The following is a 19,964-nucleotide window of genomic DNA, read 5'->3' as shown; positions in this document are numbered from 1 at the left end:
TTCAATAAAAATAATAATAAAATTAAAATTTAGTCTGATATAATAACTCCCTAACTGATAATAACCCAATTAGTAACATAAATACTACTCAAATTTTTATCTACTATTTTAAGTTACATTATAAATAGAAAAATATTACAAAATTTAATAATTTATTTATTAATCGAATAATAATCATTATATGGTTTATTACGTTTTATTACTAATTGATTGCAACGGCACAAACTAATATAATTATAAAATAACAAAGGCATGTATAAAATATATACAATTTGTAATTTTTTTATACATATAATTTTTTTTAATCTAGCACAATCATTTCATATTATTCAATTATTTATAATCTTCGTAATATTTTTAAACTATCAAATAATTAAAATTTTCTAATTGGATATACTTTATTTAAAATAATTTGTATAAAGTCAAAAATTTATAATTATATCACTTATAATTATTTTTAATTAATTTTAATAAATTTGTAATCTGTTTCTGGCAAGAGAGCATGCTTTTAGAATATCTCAACATACCATAACTCTTGGTGGTTGGTAAGCTCCCCAAATTAAGACGTTGCTGGTGTTTATAAATTTACTATATTTCTAGCATCAACGATGTGATCATTTTTATTAAAGTTGGTAAGCACCCAAATTAACACTGTGTTTGCTGAAGCGCAAATATGGAGCAGTTAGATCTTTCCCTTCTGCTCTTGTTTGTGTCTCTTATCATTATCCCTGTCTTCATTCTATTCTATAAGCACGTTTCACCGTTCATGGCCCCCGACTTGCCACCGGGAAAGATGGGGTATCCGGTGATCGGTGAAAGCCTCGAGTACTTGTCTTCAGGATGGAAAGGAAAACCAGAGAAGTTCATCTATGAACACATGGAAAAGTACTCTTCTAAAGTGTTTAAGACTTCACTCTTTAGGGAGTGTGTGGTTATGCTTTGTGGTGCTGAATGCAACAAGTTCTTGTTTACTAATGATAACAAGCTTGTTGTTCAATGGTGGCCTCGAGGAGTTAACAAGCTATTCCCAACAACGACTCAATCGAATCCCAATGTTGAAGCTAAGAGGTTGAGAACAATGCTCCCTCAATACCTCGGCCCCCAATCTCTTCGATGTTATATTGGTATTATGGACTCCCTTGCTCGGGAACACTTTACTGCTCATTGGGAAAACCATGATGAAGTTACCGTCTACCCCTTGGCTAAGAGGTGCTTGTTAATTATTCAACGTTTACTTCACACCATTTCTCTTTCATAAATGCCCCAAAAGTGACTTAATAAAATATAGAAAAATGCTAATATAGTAAAGGTTTATTCACTCTCGTAATTTTTAATTAAAATTATTATGTATTGACTTTTTAATTTCTTTATTATATAAGTATTAGTTCACAAAACTTTAAATTATATAAGTATATAAAATGATTTATATATAACACATTGCTACAATTTTATTAATTAATTTTTGAATAAAAAATTATGATTATGTGTTTTGTTTTTTAAAGTTATTCTAGAATAGTTAAATCAAGTCTTAATACATAATTCATTAAATACAAATTTCTTATAGTTTTAATACTAACTGTATTTTTGTTTAAGCAAAAATTTTTGTTTAAAAAAATCTAAATTCACTTAAACTAAAATACATTGTAAGTCGCAGTTTTTTTTTTCTCAATCTTCTCTTTTCATTCCAACCTCTCTTATTCTTGTTCAACCTTTTTTTATCTCCTCCACTTTACTCCATCGAACCTCTCTTTCTTTCTCTATCTTTTCTTCTTTCATCCCCACTCAATCTCTCTTTCACTTTTTTTTTTCTTTTTTTCTTTTTATTTTTTTGTCATTTTTTTTAGTTTAAGTAAAAAAATTTATTTTTACTTAAGTTAATTTTTCTTGTTTAAGTAAAATCTCTTTTTTTTAAATTTTTTTTAAGCGAAATTTTTTGGTATAACCATGCATGGCTAAGAATTTTGATACTAGTTGCGTGGAACCGAGTGATTGGGTGTTAGCATTTATGATGATTTAAGAATGAACATTCTCGATATTTGGGTGATTTGACGTCTTACATGCAAGAAGGGATTATTTATCATTTATTATCAGGAAAACATAAAAAAACTCATTTATTTGTGGCGAAACCTCTGAACACAGGTATACCTTCTGGGTGGCTTGTCGTTTGTTCATGAACCTTGATGATGAGGAATACTTAGAAAAACTGGCCGAACCTTTCGATAGATTGGGCAAAGGAATCATGACAATCCCCATTGACTTGCCTGGAACACAGTTCTCCAAAGCAGTTAAGGCTTCCAAGTTCCTTAAAGAGGAATTGATAAGGATCGTCGACAAAAGGAAGGCGGATTTGGCTAATGGGAAAGCCGAAGATATCAACGATTTATTGTCTCACACGTTGAAACTACGCGATGAAAATGGAGAGTTTCTGACTTCACATTATATTGCAGACAAGATTATGGGCCTGATGATTGGTGGTCATGACACTGGAAGTTCTGCATGCGCTTCCATTGTCAGATTCTTAGCTGAGCTTCCGGAAATTTATCAAAATGTCTATAATGGTATGTGAGTATATATATATACACGTATGATCTTGTTAATATCAGTTTTAAAAGCTAATTATAATAAGGAAATAAAAAAAAATGGGAGTTAATTTTAAGATTAAAATCCTGAAATGATGAAAAAATTAGTGGGAATAAATTAAATGAGTAAAAGTGTAATTGTTCATTTTTAATTTATAAATAATATAGTATTTAAAAGAAAACTATTAAAATTTACAGAGACACTTACATTAAAAATAATGTTTTTAAAATCAAATTAATGATGAAATCAATAAAAATACTGATTCAATATTAAATGATTTAATTTGGTTGAGATGAGGTCATATTGGTGATAACACATCTTAATAGTCTTTTAAACATGTAATTTATTTTTAAATAAGTTATTTAATAAAATTTCCATAAAATTTATTCAACAACAGAGTGTGTTGAAAAGGAAAAATTGTGTTGCTCTAGATGAGCATGAAATAACAAAATAAAATAGTTATATTTAATTCCCTCCCTCTCCCTTTGTTGTTAAATGATTACAATGATTATTCATGACATTAGATACTCATTTTCTTTTTATTTTTCTTGTAATTTTAAAGAGCAAATGGAAATCGTGAAGTCCAAGCCTCCAGGAGAGTTGTTGAATTGGAATGACTTGGATAAGATGAAATACTCATGGAATGTAGTATGCGAAATAATGAGGCTTTCCCCTCCAGTCCAAGGATCTTTCAGGGAAGTCATCAATGATTTTATTTTCAAAGGTTTCAAGATTCCAAAGGGCTGGAAGGTAAGATGAAAAAGCTAGATCATATGAGTACATATATATGAAAATGTTGTATAGTAATATAAGACATGAAATGTTTTATTTTAACTTTACTTAAATTGATTTTCCTCATAAACAGGTGTATTGGAGTGCATGCTCAACTCATAAGAATCCAGAGTACTTTCCAGATCCAGAAAAATTTGATCCAAGTAGATTTGCAGGAAGTGGGCCAGCCCCTTATACTTATATTCCATTTGGGGGAGGGCCAAGGATATGCCCTGGAAAAGAGTTTGCTCGAGTTGAATTATTAGTTTTCATTCATAACATAGTGAAGAGGTTCAAATGGGAAAAGGTGTTTCCTGAGGAGGGTGTTGTCCTTGATCCCATGCCTATCCCTGCCAAAGGCCTTCCTATTCGTCTTTATCCTCACAAAGCTTGAAAACGATTCTATTTGATCGGTTGGGTCCTCTAATGAGAAAGTTTAGGAGATTGAGCATAGATGTTGTGTTTGTAGTTTTTTTATTTTCCAATTTCAGTCCAATCTCTTTTGTTTCTTTTTTTATTCTAGTTTGTTGTAATCGTTGTTGTGATTATAGGACTTCAAAATAAGTATAAAATTTAGGTATAGTTTTTTATGTATTTTTTTAGTGTTTTTTTTAATTAGAATTAGATGTAAAACTCTAATTTTAATTAAAAATAACATAAAAATACTAAATAACTATACCTAGTTTTATCTTAAAAATATTTATCTATATATAAAGAGCCTAGTTATTTCGTGGTTGTGTTAATAAAAAAATGTGTTTGAATAATTTGTATTAATTTTGGGGCCATTTTATTGTCAACCACTATTACAATTCCATCCTAATCTTTTTGACATGGAAACTATTTAGTGGAGTATAGGAAACATTAGTTATTTTAATTCAATTTAAAATGCAATCAGTGAAAGCATATAAAATGAGATGAAATTTAGTATAAAAATGATTTTTTTTTCTAAATAGTTTATGTTTCTCTATTTTTGAGATTTTTTTATAAGTTTTCTGATTTAATTTCTCTAAAATTTAAAGAAATACATTATTTTTAACTTATAAAAAATTTATCTTTTTATATAAAATCTTCTTTATAAATTTACTAAAACTGAGTTTTTCTAAAATAAATGGCTAAGAAGACATTAAAATATATACATATAAAAAATGAATTATATATGAGATTAATTGATAAAATTTTAATTATTATATTTTGAATAAAAAATTATGACTGTGTGGTTTATATTTTAAAGTTATTTTAGAGCAGCATGTCCTTTGAAGTAACTATATTGGGAAAAGATCTTATTGTACTTTCCTATACCCGTGATTCATTGTAATAACCATGCGTAAAAATTGCGATTCGAAACGATTTTAAGAACGAACTTTGTTTGAATAATATCAAAGTAGGAAGTAAACACAAGGAAGGATTATAATATCTCTTGGTGTTATGGGAGAGGAAGGTTTATACTTTTTTAAAAGAAATAAAAGAAAAGGCAAAAATTATATTTTGAGAAAAAATAGTTTAACATTTTTTTATGGTTTTCATCCAGTTTAGGTTTAAACAGGATCCGACCAGGTTGCGTGTATAGATATAGTGAATGAATATAGTATCAAAATTTTTTTACATACATAAAAATTTAAAAACTTTAGATATTACTTAAACGATATCAAAATACTTGTTACTTAAACTAACCTTGAACATTTTTCTTTAAAGATATCTTTTATATTTTCATGAATTTTTTTTTTACTTTTAGTTCTAAAAATACATATTTTATAATTTATTTTTTAAAAGAAAAAATATAAAAAAGGAAGGAGAAAATTACAGGAGCAAAGGTTATTTTTTATTATTTTGTATTTTATGTTCAAAATTTAAAATTATAAAAAAAGTTTTAAAAAAATATCATAAAAAAATTAATTTTAATTTTTATACATATTTTTAATATGATTCAACAGTTTGAGCAAAGGAATCATGACAATGGCCATTGAAACACAGTTCAACAAAGCAATTAAGTTAGGGCTTAAGGAGGAACTGTTGAAGATATCGATGAATTTGGCTAATGGGAATGCAGCAGATATCGATAAAAAAAAAATAGCGGGAAAAAAATTAAATGAGTAAAAGTGTAATTATTAATTTTTATTTTAAAAAATATATTATTTTTAAAAAATATTAAAATATACAGAGACACTTAATTTTTTGAGTGTTTTAATTAAGTAACCTAATTCCCAATCTCGAGCAAGATCCTTGATAAATTTATTAATATATTGTGAAAGATAGATGTTTCTATTTGTGTGTGAGAGACAAAATCTATTATTATATGGTGTACGTCTTGATAAATTTACACTTTTTACCAATTTATCACGTGATCACCTATACTAAATTTAGAATAATTTAAAATAAATAACAAAAACATAAATATTTTAAATAACGTATTATACTTAAAAGAAAGTGATATAATAAAATGTAAATTCTTTTTAATTTGGATGTAAACTTAATTTTTTTAATAAATCTTTTAATTTTATAGTTAACTAAATTACAGTATATCATTTTAAAAATATTAATAAAAATTGTATAATTTTATAACCAATTGAATTTTATCTTTTTCATACATGCAATTTATAATGACATGACAAAAATATTTAAGAAAATTATTTTTAAAAAGTATTAGCTTAATAATTTATTTTTTAATTTAAAAAACCTATTTTTTAACATAATTTCATGGAAAATTCTATTGTAAATAATGCATATAACTTTAATAAAAAAAAATTATTAGGTAAATATCTTTATAATGTACAAAATTTATATTTATGGTTAACATTCATCTTGCAAAAATGTAGGTGGATGTTACTATTTTTTATTTTCATTTTTTTTTATTAAATAGGACTTAAAAGTTTAAAAATAACACAAAGACTTAGATTAAAAATCTAAGAAACTAAATACCTAAAGAGTCTAATCTTAAGAAGGGCATTAAGGAAAGAGGACTTTCGTCAAAATAGAGAAATGATAACTCATAATCAATTTTGGCAAACTAATTAGCACTCTAATTAGCTTGTGTTAAAATATGGTTGAACTTAATAAATTTAATTCCTTTCAGTAGCCTCCTAATCTCACTAATAATAGGAAAAAAAGAGTAATTACAGCTCTAGAGGTTAATAATTAAAAAAATAACCTTCTTAGAATCACAATCAATCCATGTTACTTGGATCTTCTTGGACCTAGTAAAGACCTCAATGCTTTGCTACCAGGGGAGGACATAAATCAAAGGCTCTATGAAAACTAGAAATAAATGACCCATGACTATCTCTAACAAGACTTTCACAGCTAGTAATTCCAATAGCTAGAGAAATAGCTCCATCAACATTTAACTTTAGCTGCAAGGTCAAAAGGGATTGTCATTTGGTAAAACAATTAGCTCCTGTAAATTGGTCTTGTCACAAAAAGAAAGATAGTCAAAATCAAATTTTATCTTTTGGAAAAGAGACTCATTATTAAGAGAGGAGTTCTAAAAAATCTCATTATTCCTATTAATCCATAGATTCTACACAATTAATCCAAATAATAACTTCCAGTAAGGATGCAAGGGAAAGCTAGCTTTGAATAGATTAAATTCAAGCCAAGTATTGAACCTTTTTACTTAATAACAAAACCTAATTGTCAAAGAGGACCAGCTAGTTCTAGATTTGTTTGACAAACTAGCAGTCCTTAAGAACATGCATTAAACATAGCATGATTATATCTATCATCATTAGTAAGAAGTCTTTCATAAGCAATTTTTTACAAAAAAAAAATTTAATTTTAGGGAACTTGCTCAACTCCAAACCAAGTTAAAGAGATTACAATGCATAAGCTTAATCTTGATCAGGGAGGAAATATAAGATTGTAAGCAGATTTCACATAAAAGATTCTATTACTAGTTAGATTCTAAAAGAATAGGTCTTGTCCCCTTATTAGGATAGGGGAATTAATTTGATTTATTAAATCGCATATGCAAGCAAGGAGCAAGACTTAATCCTAGTCCAGTTCCAATGATCATTATGAACAATCAAAGTTACAAATTCATTTGACTCACATTCAGGAACAAGTTGAGTGATAAATTGTTTAAGATTATTTTGGCAATGAATCTACTTGTTCTCCCAAAATTTGATGGTCCGTTCATCACCAAAGGTCATGTTGGAAAAAAGTGTTTCCCAAAGAGAGTGTTAATTATCGTTGATCCTATGCCTATTCCTGCCAAAGGTCTTCTTATTTGTCCTTATTCTCACAAAGCTTGAAAAGGATTATATTTAATCGGTTGAATCCTCTAATGAGACAGTTTGAGGAGTCTGAGTATCAATGTTGTCTTTTTAGTTTTTTTTTTTATTTTCCAATTTCAATCTAATTATCTTTTGATTCTTTCTTTCTTCTACTTTTTGTAATGGATGTTGTTTTTATGCGACTTCAAAATAAGAATAAAATTTAGTCATAGTTTCTTAATTATTTTTTGGTGTTTTTTCTAATTAAAATTAGAGATAAAAATAATTTTAATTAAAAATAACACAAAATAAATTATACCTAAATTCTATCCTAAAAATAATCACATGTCTATGAAGATCAAAATAATCATGCAAAAAAATTATGCACAAGATATTTCGTAGTTATGTAATGATTAAAGATTGTGTTCAGATAGTCTATATTGATTTTAGTCCCAATTTACTATCCGCTATTATTATATTACAACTTCATCTCAATCTTTTTAATATGGTGTCTAGGAAAAGAATTTTTTTTTTCTAAATTATAAAGGATGGTATTTAAACAAAGCTCTTGGTGGATAAACATTAAACAAGCTCTTTTCCTTGAAAGAGATTTGAAACCCCACCTCAAAATATTGTCTTTTGCGAATAAATAAAAGATATTTTGACTAGTTTTAATCCATGAAAGAAATATAAACATGAAATTTTTAGTCAAGAAGATCAAATTCTGACTGGTTTTTGTAAGAGTGGATATAGGAACATATTCCTTATCGAAGTTTTTAACAAGTTTTGAGATCCAATTCTTAGTATAAAAAATGGGTCAAAGAATGAGTGTTTCGACTTGGTTTCATGAAAACTGGTCGAAAAGGTAAAATACTTCAAAAGGATAGTTATAATGTTTCAAATCCAAGAAAAAGGGAGATATAAAAAATAAGAAAATATCTCAAAAAAATGTTAAAAGCCTTTTAGGAGCAGTTACCAGTGGTTATTAACGTTTGCTACAGGAAGTTCACATAAAAAAGAAGAAATTACAAAATTTACTTATAAATAATATTTTTTTCATAAGTTTAAGAGTTACGACTTTTACAAAATTTTATCCTTACCGCTTTATTTTAATATTGCTTCATTCTTTTGTTCCTATTTTGTTTTTATGTATGACATCGATTTAACTATTATGATAAGGACACGCTTAAAGAAAACAAAAAGGATTTAAAATCATAAAATGATGTTGAATTTATTTATTTACTAATTGTCAAATTTCTTCGTAAACCCATGAAACCATTTTGTTATGTAGTATAGAAACCATTGTTGTTTTAATTCAACTTAAACGTAAAATTAGTGGAAACATAGATAATGGAGGTGAAAACTATGAAGAGCGATGTTGTTGCGTGGAATCGGCTCGATCAATTCTTGACTGGTTCATCTCATATTCGTTTGATTTTTAGTAACTTGTCAATTAGAGCATTTCTCATTTGTTTTTACTGTTTGTCTACAGATTTCATGGAGCAACTGCGACACCAACAATTGTACAATCATTTAAAAGAGGAATTGATAACACAGAAAAAAATAAAGCTAAATTAAAATATTGTTTGAATGTTTTTTTCATTATTACATGTTAGCAAATTATTTTAGTCTCTTCAAATAAATTTTGATTTTGTTCCTTGTATTTTTGTAAATTATTCTTTTTAGCCTTTTTTATTGACATAATTCATTAAAAGATTGCTACATGCCAATTTTTTATTAGTTATGTTACCAATAAAATTATAAAAGATTTGTAAAAATATAAAGAATAAAACTAAAAACAATTATTTAGAAGGATTAAAATAAAAATTTATTAAGGTATAAGGAGTAAATATATATTTAAAACTTTTAATAAAGACAAAAGATGAAAGCAAACAAATGGCGGCAAGCTGAAGGACAGTACATAGGGAAAAGAAAATTCATGGCAAACTAGAATAGATTTAATAAAGGTTGGAAATGCAGAAGAATCAACTACAAGAAGACAAACAGTGAAAACATTGTAATCTCAGCCTTCCCAAATGAGAAATAGTATTTACTTTAGATGTATGTAATGCTATTGTCATTAAAATTTGCTTCCCAAGGAAAATTAAACTTCAAGAGTAGTAATGAGTAAAGCACACATTTTGGCCATACCATATCCAGCACAAGGCCATGTGATTCCTCTTATGGAACTTTCACATGAATTAGTCAAACATGGTATCAAAATTACATTTGTAAACACGGATTTCACTCATCATCAAATTATGAAAGTTATGGGAGAAAAAGATATGGGAAATGAGATTCAGCTGGTCTCAATCCCAGATGGGCTAGAAGATGGGGAGAATAGAAATGATCTTGGGAAATTGACAGAAGCAATATATAAAGTCATGCCTGAGAAATTGGAAATGCTAATAGAAGAGATCAACAAATCAAACAGAAATAAAATCACTTGTGTAGTGGCAGATGAGAACTTTGGATGGGCACTTGAAGTTGCAAAGAAGATGGGCATCCGAAGAGCTGCATTCTGGCCAGCATCAGCTTCATTGTTGGTCTTGTCTTTTAACATCCAAAAGCTGCTTGATGATGGAATCATCAATAGTGATGGTGAGAATAAGATCATGCACTAACCTTATATCACCTACAATTTGTCAAACTTCCAGTATCATTAAAAAGCTTAATCCGCAGTTCAGAATCTAAAGTAGATTACTCACTAAGAAAACATGGGAGAAAACAAAAGACTAACTCAAAACATGATGTATATTTTGGATTTGGGTACTCTCCTTGAGTAATAGGATATGATCTTGTTAGAGAGAAAAAAAACACCGGAAAGAAAATACAACTGGTGGATCCTACAGCCAATCATGGTGATTCATTTCTTGCGTCTTTCACTCTTCAATGCTATCATATTTTGTTACTTAAAAACAGAAGAGAATCTAAATCTGTAAAATTTTGAGAAATAGCAAGAAAATTTATCCTTCTGATTTCAAATCTTCATGCTTATTTTTATTGTTTCAGGAACACCGACAAAAGATCAAACAATTCAGTTGGCACCAATGATGCCTTATATGAGGACAACAGAGTTTGTTTGGACAACATGCTTGGGTGGCTTGACCACACAAAAGATTATTTTTGATTGTATGAGTAGGAACAGTAAAGCAGTGGAAATTGCAGACTGGATTATCTGCAACTCAACCCATGATCATGAGCCTGCAGCATTTGCTTTGGCTCCAGAAATTCTACCTATAGGTCCACTTATAGCGAGCAAAAATGAAACATATTTGGGAGGAAACTTTTGGCCAGAAGACTCAACTTGTTTAAACTGGCTTGATCAACAACCCACCTATTCAGTAATATATGTTGCTTTTGGAAGTTTCACTGTTTTTGACTACAACCAGTTTCAAGAATTGGCACTTGGACTTGAACTCTCCAATAGGCCATTTCTTTGGGTTGTAAGATCAGATATCAATAATGGAAAAAACCATGCCTTTCTAAAAGAATTTGAAGATAAAGTGTATCCACGTGGGAAGGTGGTTCAATGGGCACCTCAACAAAAAGTTCTCTCACATCCTTCAGTCGCTTGTTTCTTGAGTCACTGTGGTTGGAATTCTACTATGGAAGGCACCACTAGTGGAGTTCCTTTTCTTTGTTGGCCTTACTTTGCTGACCAGTTTGTTAATGAGACCTATATATGTGATATTTGGAAGGTTGGGTTGACACTTGATCGAAATGCTGGGATCATTACTCATCAAGAAATAACATGTAAGATCAAGAAACTGCTCCATGATGAAAAAGTTAAAGCAAGGGCTTTGGAGTTAAAGGAATTGGCCATGAATAGTGTAAAAGAAGGTGGCAGCTCACACAAAAATTTGAATAACTTCATTGATTGGATAAAAGCATAAGTAAAATATTCTCTATGCTTAAAACAACATTGGTGTTATATACGGCGCTTGAGTTGAAAGAGGGTAAAGCAAACTTTGTTCATCGATCACTTGAAATGGAAAGCATTCTCTTTTCAGACGAAATGACATAGGCCTAGAAGAATAAAAGGGAACTAGTCTTGGATTTGTGCATGGACTAGAAAGTTATAATGTATTTCCGTACAACAACAAGAAGAAATGCTTTTTGTTTTCTTTGAATGTTTTAGCTTTTTTTATTTGTATTTTGTCTATTTTAATGGATTCCTGATCTTATTGGTCTATATCTAAATTTCTTCTCCCTTTTTAAGTTTTTTTTCTATATAACAATAAAAAAGTGTTAGTAATAACACTGGACTTTTGGCCATTGTTAACAGATATTAAATTGAATTTGTTAAATACTTTTTGGTCACAATAGAAAGTCTATACCAGAAAATTAAGATATCTTTAATTTTTAATTCTCATTCTTCAAAAGTTTAACAATCATGTTTTGTCTACTTATATTTTTATTGTAAGTTTTAGTATTTTCAAAAGTTTTCAACTCACAAGCAAGTGTATTTATCAATTGTAAGAAAAAGAAGTGTTTAGACTCTTATAGTATCATTATCACAAAGTTTATATTTGAAGGCACATGCTGATATTGTTCTTTCAATGTTAAGTGATTCTGAAAGTTTAGAATTCCCGGTTAAAAATAACAAGAATTAAAACAATTTAAAGACTTAAGAAAATAAAAATATAAAAAAAATTGTAGAGTTGATTTTATATGAATGCATGTTCAAGACTTCCTTTCCTTCTTATGATCACTTAGATGTTTCCTAATTTAATCCTAGAAGATTATATTAATTATCCAATCAAATATTATCACACTATTTAATAATCATAGAATAATAACATTTTTTTTCTTTATGTATTATTCTAATGATTATAACAAGCAAGAAATAATTAAGAGTATTAAGAAATATTAAATTTATTAAACTCAATTAATTAATTGGAAGTTCGTGAAATATATTGATCTTCATAATCTCTAAACTCAAATTACCTCCTAATTTCACCAATCCATTAAAGGTTTGATTTCTACTAATTGATTAATTAAGATTAATTCTTGATTAATCAATTTAAGAATATCAATAATCAATAATACATATAAAGACAATTGTAATTGGCAATATAATATCTACTGCTTCAAAAGATGTTACATCATAAAAATTTGTTTCAATTATGTGATAAAGACGTTTGGCTACAAATAATTATAGTAATAAAAGTACAAGAAACTAAAATTAGAATGTTTATATTCCTAAATAATGAGTAAAAAAATCATCATTGATTTGTTTCGAAAGAACCGTCAACTCTACGATGAAGGATATTATACTAAATAATAAGCATACCTGTTGCACATGGTCATTTCAAGTGAACACGAGATGTGTTGAAGTTAGCATGGACATACGCTTTTTTGCTTATGCTTATTTCAAACTCTATCGATTGTATTTTTTTTCTCTTTTTTATAATTTTTCTTAATGATTTGACTTATTTTAACTAAGTTGTATTATTATCACTTTCTACAATAAAATAAAGAAAAATATAACCAGGTCAATGGATAATATAGCAATTTTAATGATAGAATAGACAAAAATCTTATCGATAAAATAATCAAATGACAATTTATCAATTATTTTAGTTCTCTTACCTAGGGATCTAAGTTTATAACATTGTTAATAAGTGTAGAAGGATTATATTATGTGTTTATTTGTGAAGGACAAACCGATCCAATCTTATTCAAAGATTTTGAAGGAAAAAAAAAAGTCTTTTGTGTAACACAAGAAAGGTTGAATATTAAAGGAAAAAGTCAATCACATGCTATTTTTGTTTTAGATTATTAATACATCATAAGTATTAAGCTCAAATGATTTGAAATGATCCATATTTGTATGCCAAAAAAAGACAAAAGATTGAACCAACAAACAAAAGTATTAATACATAGTAAGAATTAAGCTCAAATGATTTGAAATGATTCATGTTTTTATGCCAAAAGAAGACAAAAGATTAAATCAAAATGTTGATGCCTCTTATCAATATAGGATAATAAAATGGTTAGTATATACTTTTCATCAAGAAATAGTTTAATAAGTATAAACCACAACTTTATAAAACCTATAAAAAAGTGAAGTACGAAAAGATTCAAAGTTTACAAGGAAAAGAAATAATTATTTTGCATGTTAATAATTTTCTACAAAGAATAAATATATTATTAAATATCTTCAAATTTAAAAAATATGAAATTATTTTATTATACTACTCTCAAAGTCATATTTAATTTATCTTATATTTCATAAACATAAACATTTATTTTCACTCACTTTTAAGAGAGCTTTTTAAAACTAAATTGTTTATTTGAGAAAATTTGTTTTTAAATATTCACCAATTTTTCTTGTTTTATTTAATGGAGATGCCAAATCATTATATATTTTGACAAATAATTTAAAATAAAATAAAATAAAATTTATAAAATAAAACTATTCTTATTTTGACAAGGATGGAACTTATTTAGTTCATATATATTTGGTTAAATTTATTTTTTAATAAATTATTTATTTCTATTACCTTCTTAATAAATATTTTACCAAAAATAAAAATTTAAACATTAATAAATATTTATTTAAGTTAAATATTTACTATTAGTTTTTTTTAGAAAATAGTAGTACTTTTACTTAAAACTAAGAATTTTTTAATTTAATTATATTATAAAAATGAAATTCTAAATAAAAATGAGGGTTTTTTTTTTTTGTCAACAGAAAAAGGAGTTTAGTCTTCTATTTTTGTGAATTGGATTGCGTATATTACTGCAAGAATTCCCGTTTTCTTTTTTGCTCCATCTTCAAGAATTCCATGCATAAGTATATCTATTTTGCTAACACCCCCATTTTTTTTGTAATTTTTGTTGTCGAAAATATCCCATGATGTGAAACTGGGTCGATACGTTATGCTTTTTGCGGTTTTTATTTCATCTGTGGGCTGGATCACGATGAAATGGGTCGAGGCCCAATATTGAACCTCTATTTCCATTTCCTTCCACCTTATCTCACCTTCCCTTCTCTCTGGTTCCCGGATCAGATCTACTTCCCTCACCACTCATCCTCCGCCGCATGTCACGCGCCACCATCGGTTGCACTTCACGCCGGTTACTCTCCGTTCACACCTTCTTACGCTTTAATATTTGATATTAATTTCTTAGGTTTTATTTTTATGATCGTTGACTTGATATAGCATTCTAATCGTATCGTTATCAATTAATTGTTTCTCGTTTCTCTACTTTTCCTCTTAAATTCACATCTCATTGCAAGAGACATGCTTGATAAACTACTAGGGTCCTTTTATTTGGGAATTTTTCAACTTCAGTGTTATGGTTTTTTTTTTTTTCCCATGTATTAGCGTTAATGAGATTGTAACTTTTTTCAGTATTGTAAGAGGATCGTTATTGATTTCGTTATTTGAAAGCCTTTGTACCCGTTTAGCAAAAGAGTAAGAAGGGTGGATAACAAAAGACTTTGTTAATTTATTTTCCACTTTGGAATGATCAAGTTCAACATACGGACTTCATTGAAATTTAGAACGAAAGAAAGGAAGGAAAATATAGTTAAAATAGAATAAAAAATCTATAAAAACCCCAAGTTATTGAGCCAGTGCATATGCAGTTAAATGAGTTTTCTGTAGGAAAACTTTAAACTGATGGCCTTCCTTGTCTTAGATTAGGGTACCATTCTCTCTCTCTCTCAATTATTAATATAAAAAATAAAAATAAAAAATCGATGACCATTTCCATTCATATTTGGAATTAGAAGTTGGCTTTTTATATTTATCTTCTAAATTAGGGTACTGCGTTATGGTATTTAATTACCTCAACCAAATGTTTATATGGTTCTGTCTAACTATTCATTTGAGCCCAAAGTAATTCAATAAAGTAGCCATATTTCTTGTATGATGTAAGTCTTGATTTGAGTTTCCTGATTTATGAAAGTACAGTGTATGTGCAGTATAGACTATATGTGTACTTTTTATTTTACTTTTGTTGGTTTAGTGGTTTAATGATACTATCCTATTTTCGTATTCTGTTGTTATGTATAAATTTTTTTATTTAATTTCTTCCCTTTTCTTTTTTATATTTTTTAGGCAGACCAAATTTTGCAAGGACAAGTTTCAACCTGCTTTGTCAATGATATTTAGAAAATTTAAAAATTATTTTTGTGTGTGTATTATTCATTAATTTTTTAATCGTGTTGTTAATACCAGTCCTTAGAGCTGATTTTAAGCATCTAAGTGAAAGTTTTTCTTGGAAAAGGAAATATTTATCATACTTTTGTATTTCTTATATATAATGTTTTCTTTTCCAACAAAAATTTATCACTTTTAGTTGCTTAAAATCAGCATTTAAGGCTTGTGTTAACATTTTCCATTTTCTAATCATCATTATAGCTCTGTTCTTTACTCTGTTACATGCCATTATCATTATATAGCATTATTGTCAGTTTCCCAAGTCCCAAATTATATTTCAAGTATTTCTCCTTTCAATCGTTCTATTTCCCTTTAGTTTTCTTTTTCTCTTTCTTTTCTTTTCTGTTAAATAACTAAATCACTGTTTCACAGGATGCATTGTCCTCGCAACTGTATTTTTCTTATAATCAATCAAGTCAAACTATTTCTTTTGTTCTAGGATTTCTATCTGGAAAAGTGCATATACATGATTGTGTGATGCATTACATTGTGCTGCTAATTGTGAAATCTTACAAGTTTTGTTTGATGTGGCAATTATGTTTTTCTTAGTAAAGTGTGAGTCCTGGCTCTTGAAAGCCCTTGATATTTTCTTTTTCATGTTTTCTGTTTCATTTTTTGGGTTGAAATTCTTCAGTTGTTTACATTTTTGGATTCTTCATTGCAGTGTATGATCAATAATCTATTCAGTCTTTTATTGCAACTTGGAGCTGTCAATGGAATCTGAAGAAGTTCTGAAGGCTGTTTTCCCTTTACTGGAAGGCATTGATCTTGCTTCTTGTATGGCTGTTTGTAAGCAGTGGAATGACATAGCTAGAGATGATTTCTTTTGGAAATGTCTGTGTGCCAAGAGATGGCCATCAATCTGCAAGCGACCTAATCCTCCAACTCTAACCTACTACAACTTATACAAAACCTTTTATAAACGCCAGCATCAAAGAACTCTTCTCCCTCCACGAATTTCTTTTGATGACTTGGAGTTTTTCTTTGACATTTGGGCTGAAAATACATTACTCTTCTCAGAAGTGGTGCCTGGATCTGTCCTTCAGGCAGGCTTTAAAATCCCAGCATCAGGAGTTTGTGACATGCTCAAATTTCAGTTGGAAGGTTCTGAATACAAGATGACCTTTCCTGTGGAACCTAGGTTTACTATCCCGTCTGGACAAAATCAGAATGTTAGTGTCTCTGTGATGGTTGGGAGGAAGGATTCAAACAAGGTTGCTCGAATCATAAATAAGTCCATGTTTGATTACATTGATCGCTCATCATATAGAGCCTTGGCTTTTGATTATCTAGACATATCCCCTGGCTACCCATTTTTGTCCGGCATCCGTGCATGGATCTCTTTGCTATTCATGGAAGATAGAAATGAAGATCTTATGGATGTATTTGGGATCCAAATGGATTTCTGTGATGTGGCAAATTCTAAGGAAGAAGTCTTGTGGCTGTTGGACATGCTTGATTGGAAGTGAATGTTCACAGAATGATGTCCCATCATTACAAAATAAATAATTGGACATTGTGATTATATGTTTAACTTTTGTTTGTTTATATGGATGCATTACAAAGTTTGTCATCTTTTATGATTAACACCGATAATTTGTAAAATTTGTTGGTGTTAATGTCTCGCATGTCCTGAGTATGTAATGTAAATACCTTATAACTCATTGTTATCGATGTTTACCTTTCTAAGAATGTACATCGGCACGTTATATGGTAGTTTCTGTCGGCCTACCTTACCTGGATAGGGCTGTCTTTGATTTGCTGTGTATACATCATGTTGATCGAGATAAAATAATGGGATAAGAAATAGAGAAGAAAGAAATAGGTATATAAGAAATAAAGTGAAAATGGACTTGTGAAAATGCATTATTTGGATTAATTGAAATAAGAAATAAGGAAATAAAAAAGTAAAATAAATAATTAAATTACATTTAAATAATCCTAAAAAATTTAATTTAATTCAAACAAATTAATGAATCATTACAGCAAAATAGAGGCGGATCAAGTACCTTCTTTAGAATAAAGTGATAAAAGTATCATAAAAGTGTATTAACCTGGTCAACAAGATTCTGTTGATTGCATCAACATGAAGAATCTAAAATTTGTATTTTCATTTGTGGATATGTTCTACGATTTTGAAGAGGTGTAAGAAATTGTTGAAGATCTCCTAATATTATTTAATAAAACAATGAGTAGATCTGTATTTTCCTCTCCTGAGGATATTTCAGTATGATCATTTTCTTGCAAGATTTTTGTTATCAATTTTATCTCACAATAAAATAAAGTATCAGGCACCATTTTCGTCTCTGATAATTTTAACATCAATTTAGCTCTCAATAATGTAGAAGCATCATGAGCTTAATCCCTTGATTGATTGTTAATATAATCAATTTTGTCCTAGAATCAGAGTCTCATCTCACTTGTTTCTCTATATCCAACAAAAAAGAATTATATATTTTGATTCCTAAAATATAAGTGATATCAATTTAGTCACTTGATCATTAAAAAAAAAAATCAATTGCAATTTTAGGGCATATTAGTTGCAAAATTAATAAACTGAAGCAATCTCTTTTTTAATATTAAAAGTAAAATTAATGTCAACATTTTTATAACAAAAGGCTGACTAATTTTTTTTATTATTAAGGGATTAAATTGGTGTAATTTTTGCAAGTGGACCCAAATGATGCCAATTAATGACACAGTTGAAAGAGTTAAGGAAGAAGTAACGGCATAGAATTTTAAAATGTATTTGAAACTTTTCAAATTTTACTCTAAAAAAAGGTATACATACATATATGTATGTATATGTGAGGAAACAAGTTATTGAAACGAGGAATTAAACGTCTACTTACAACTAAGAAAAATGAAGAGTAAAACGCTTCTTCTAGAACTTTTTAAACAAGGGCATAATTGAAATAAGCAAAAGTGCATCAAAACATTAATAATTCAGATATTAACATTCAAGTATAATTAAGTAATAATTAAAATGAGTAAAACCGCAATAATACAATAATGATTTTAAAAGAAAAATATTTGATTTTAAAAATTATTTTGGTGGAATTGTAACGCCCCACATATATCATTGGAATGCCGAATAAGTGTCTTGGGAATTCGTAAGTGAAATTTTTCTTCTTTTTTCTACTTCGTCACATATATTGAACTTTTATCGTAAGTGTGTTTGATTCAATCATTGAAATAGTCTTTATCTATTTCATTAGTTACAAAATTTTACTTAAACCAAAATGTATGATTCTTTATATTTTATCTTGAAAGGATTAAAGTTAGAGAAATTAATTTATCATTAAAAATAATATTTCACAAGTGAACTTTAAAAAAATAATTTTATTTAAGAACAAAGAAATAGCTTATTTGTATATATAAAAAGCAAGTTTATATCTCCAATTTTTAACTACAAAATTAAATATCAATTTTGACAAGTATTTTTCCACTTCTTTATATTTTTATTTCTCCTCAATTATAATATATGTTATTCAATTATTATACATGTAAATACAAGATTTAATATTTATTATTAACATGATAATTAATTTTTTTTATAAATTTCTCTACACTCAATCTATATGATACATGCACATTAAAATAATTTTATTTCTGATTCAAAATTAGAAAATTAAACTATATTTTGATTATTTTTTTCCTCATTATCACTCTTTTTTCTCCTCAGCTAGTAAACTATCACACACACTTTTTAATATTTTAAATTTTATTATTATTTCTTTAAATATAATATAAATTGATTTTAATTTAAATTTTTATGCAAAATAAAAGATAGTCCTTTAAATATTCTAAATTTATTACTTTTTATGAAATTAATGTATTTTTATATTATAGAGTTAACTTCACAATAGCTTGTTTACTATAAAAAAAACTCATTTTTTACGGTTAAATTTATCAATTAGCGGCAGTATTAATTACTTTTAAATTTTTTTAACGATTATAAAATTGACACTAAACTTGGCAACGCAAAACTAAATTTGTAGCAATTTTGAATTGCCATCAAATTTTAAAATTTGTGACGGTTTTGAACTGCTGTCAAATTTTAAAATTTGTAACGGTAACTGTCACTAAATTTTTAAATTCAAACACCAAGTTGAATAGCTAAATTTTGAAATTTGTAGTAGCAATTATTTAATAGCATTTTAAAGCACCATTAGATTTTGAAATTCAAATACTAAATTAAATGATAAGAAACATTATCTTGTTTAAA

General features: G+C 27.9%; 3 protein-coding genes across 4 annotated transcripts; all 3 read left to right on the top strand.

The window, feature by feature from the left end:
* Positions 1-463: 463 nt before the first annotated feature.
* On the top strand, positions 464-4,120 carry LOC113863293 (beta-amyrin 28-monooxygenase-like). The gene is made up of 4 exons (XM_027496822.1): positions 464-1,209; positions 2,140-2,558; positions 3,143-3,330; positions 3,446-4,120. Exons 1-4 carry the CDS (start codon positions 674-676, stop codon positions 3,743-3,745), a joined length of 1,443 nt encoding a protein of 480 aa, XP_027352623.1. The 5' UTR covers positions 464-673; the 3' UTR covers positions 3,746-4,120.
* Positions 4,121-9,682: 5,562 nt separating this feature from the next.
* On the top strand, positions 9,683-11,455 carry LOC113862543 (UDP-glycosyltransferase 83A1-like). Its single transcript, XM_027495624.1, has 2 exons — positions 9,683-10,160; positions 10,572-11,455. The coding sequence occupies exons 1-2, from the start codon at positions 9,683-9,685 to the stop codon at positions 11,453-11,455; spliced, it is 1,362 nt and encodes a 453-aa protein (XP_027351425.1).
* A 3,094-nt stretch (positions 11,456-14,549) lies between these two features.
* On the top strand, positions 14,550-17,496 carry LOC113863022 (F-box protein At5g39250). Of its 2 annotated transcripts, none has more exons than XM_027496393.1 (2): positions 14,550-14,645; positions 16,401-17,496. In XM_027496393.1, the coding sequence occupies exon 2, from the start codon at positions 16,450-16,452 to the stop codon at positions 17,203-17,205; it is 756 nt and encodes a 251-aa protein (XP_027352194.1). In that variant the 5' UTR covers positions 14,550-14,645; positions 16,401-16,449; the 3' UTR covers positions 17,206-17,496. The 2 variants fall into 2 exon arrangements, with proteins under 2 accessions (XP_027352194.1, XP_027352195.1); XM_027496394.1 differs by having other exon boundaries at positions 14,924-17,496.
* Positions 17,497-19,964: the final 2,468 nt, after the last annotated feature.

The sequence above is a fragment of the Abrus precatorius genome, unplaced genomic scaffold (assembly GCF_003935025.1).
Source record: "Abrus precatorius isolate BTA unplaced genomic scaffold, Abrus_2018 Scaffold3, whole genome shotgun sequence".
Lineage (NCBI taxonomy): Eukaryota > Viridiplantae > Streptophyta > Magnoliopsida > Fabales > Fabaceae > Abrus > Abrus precatorius.
This window is presented reverse-complemented; position numbering and strand designations above follow the sequence as displayed.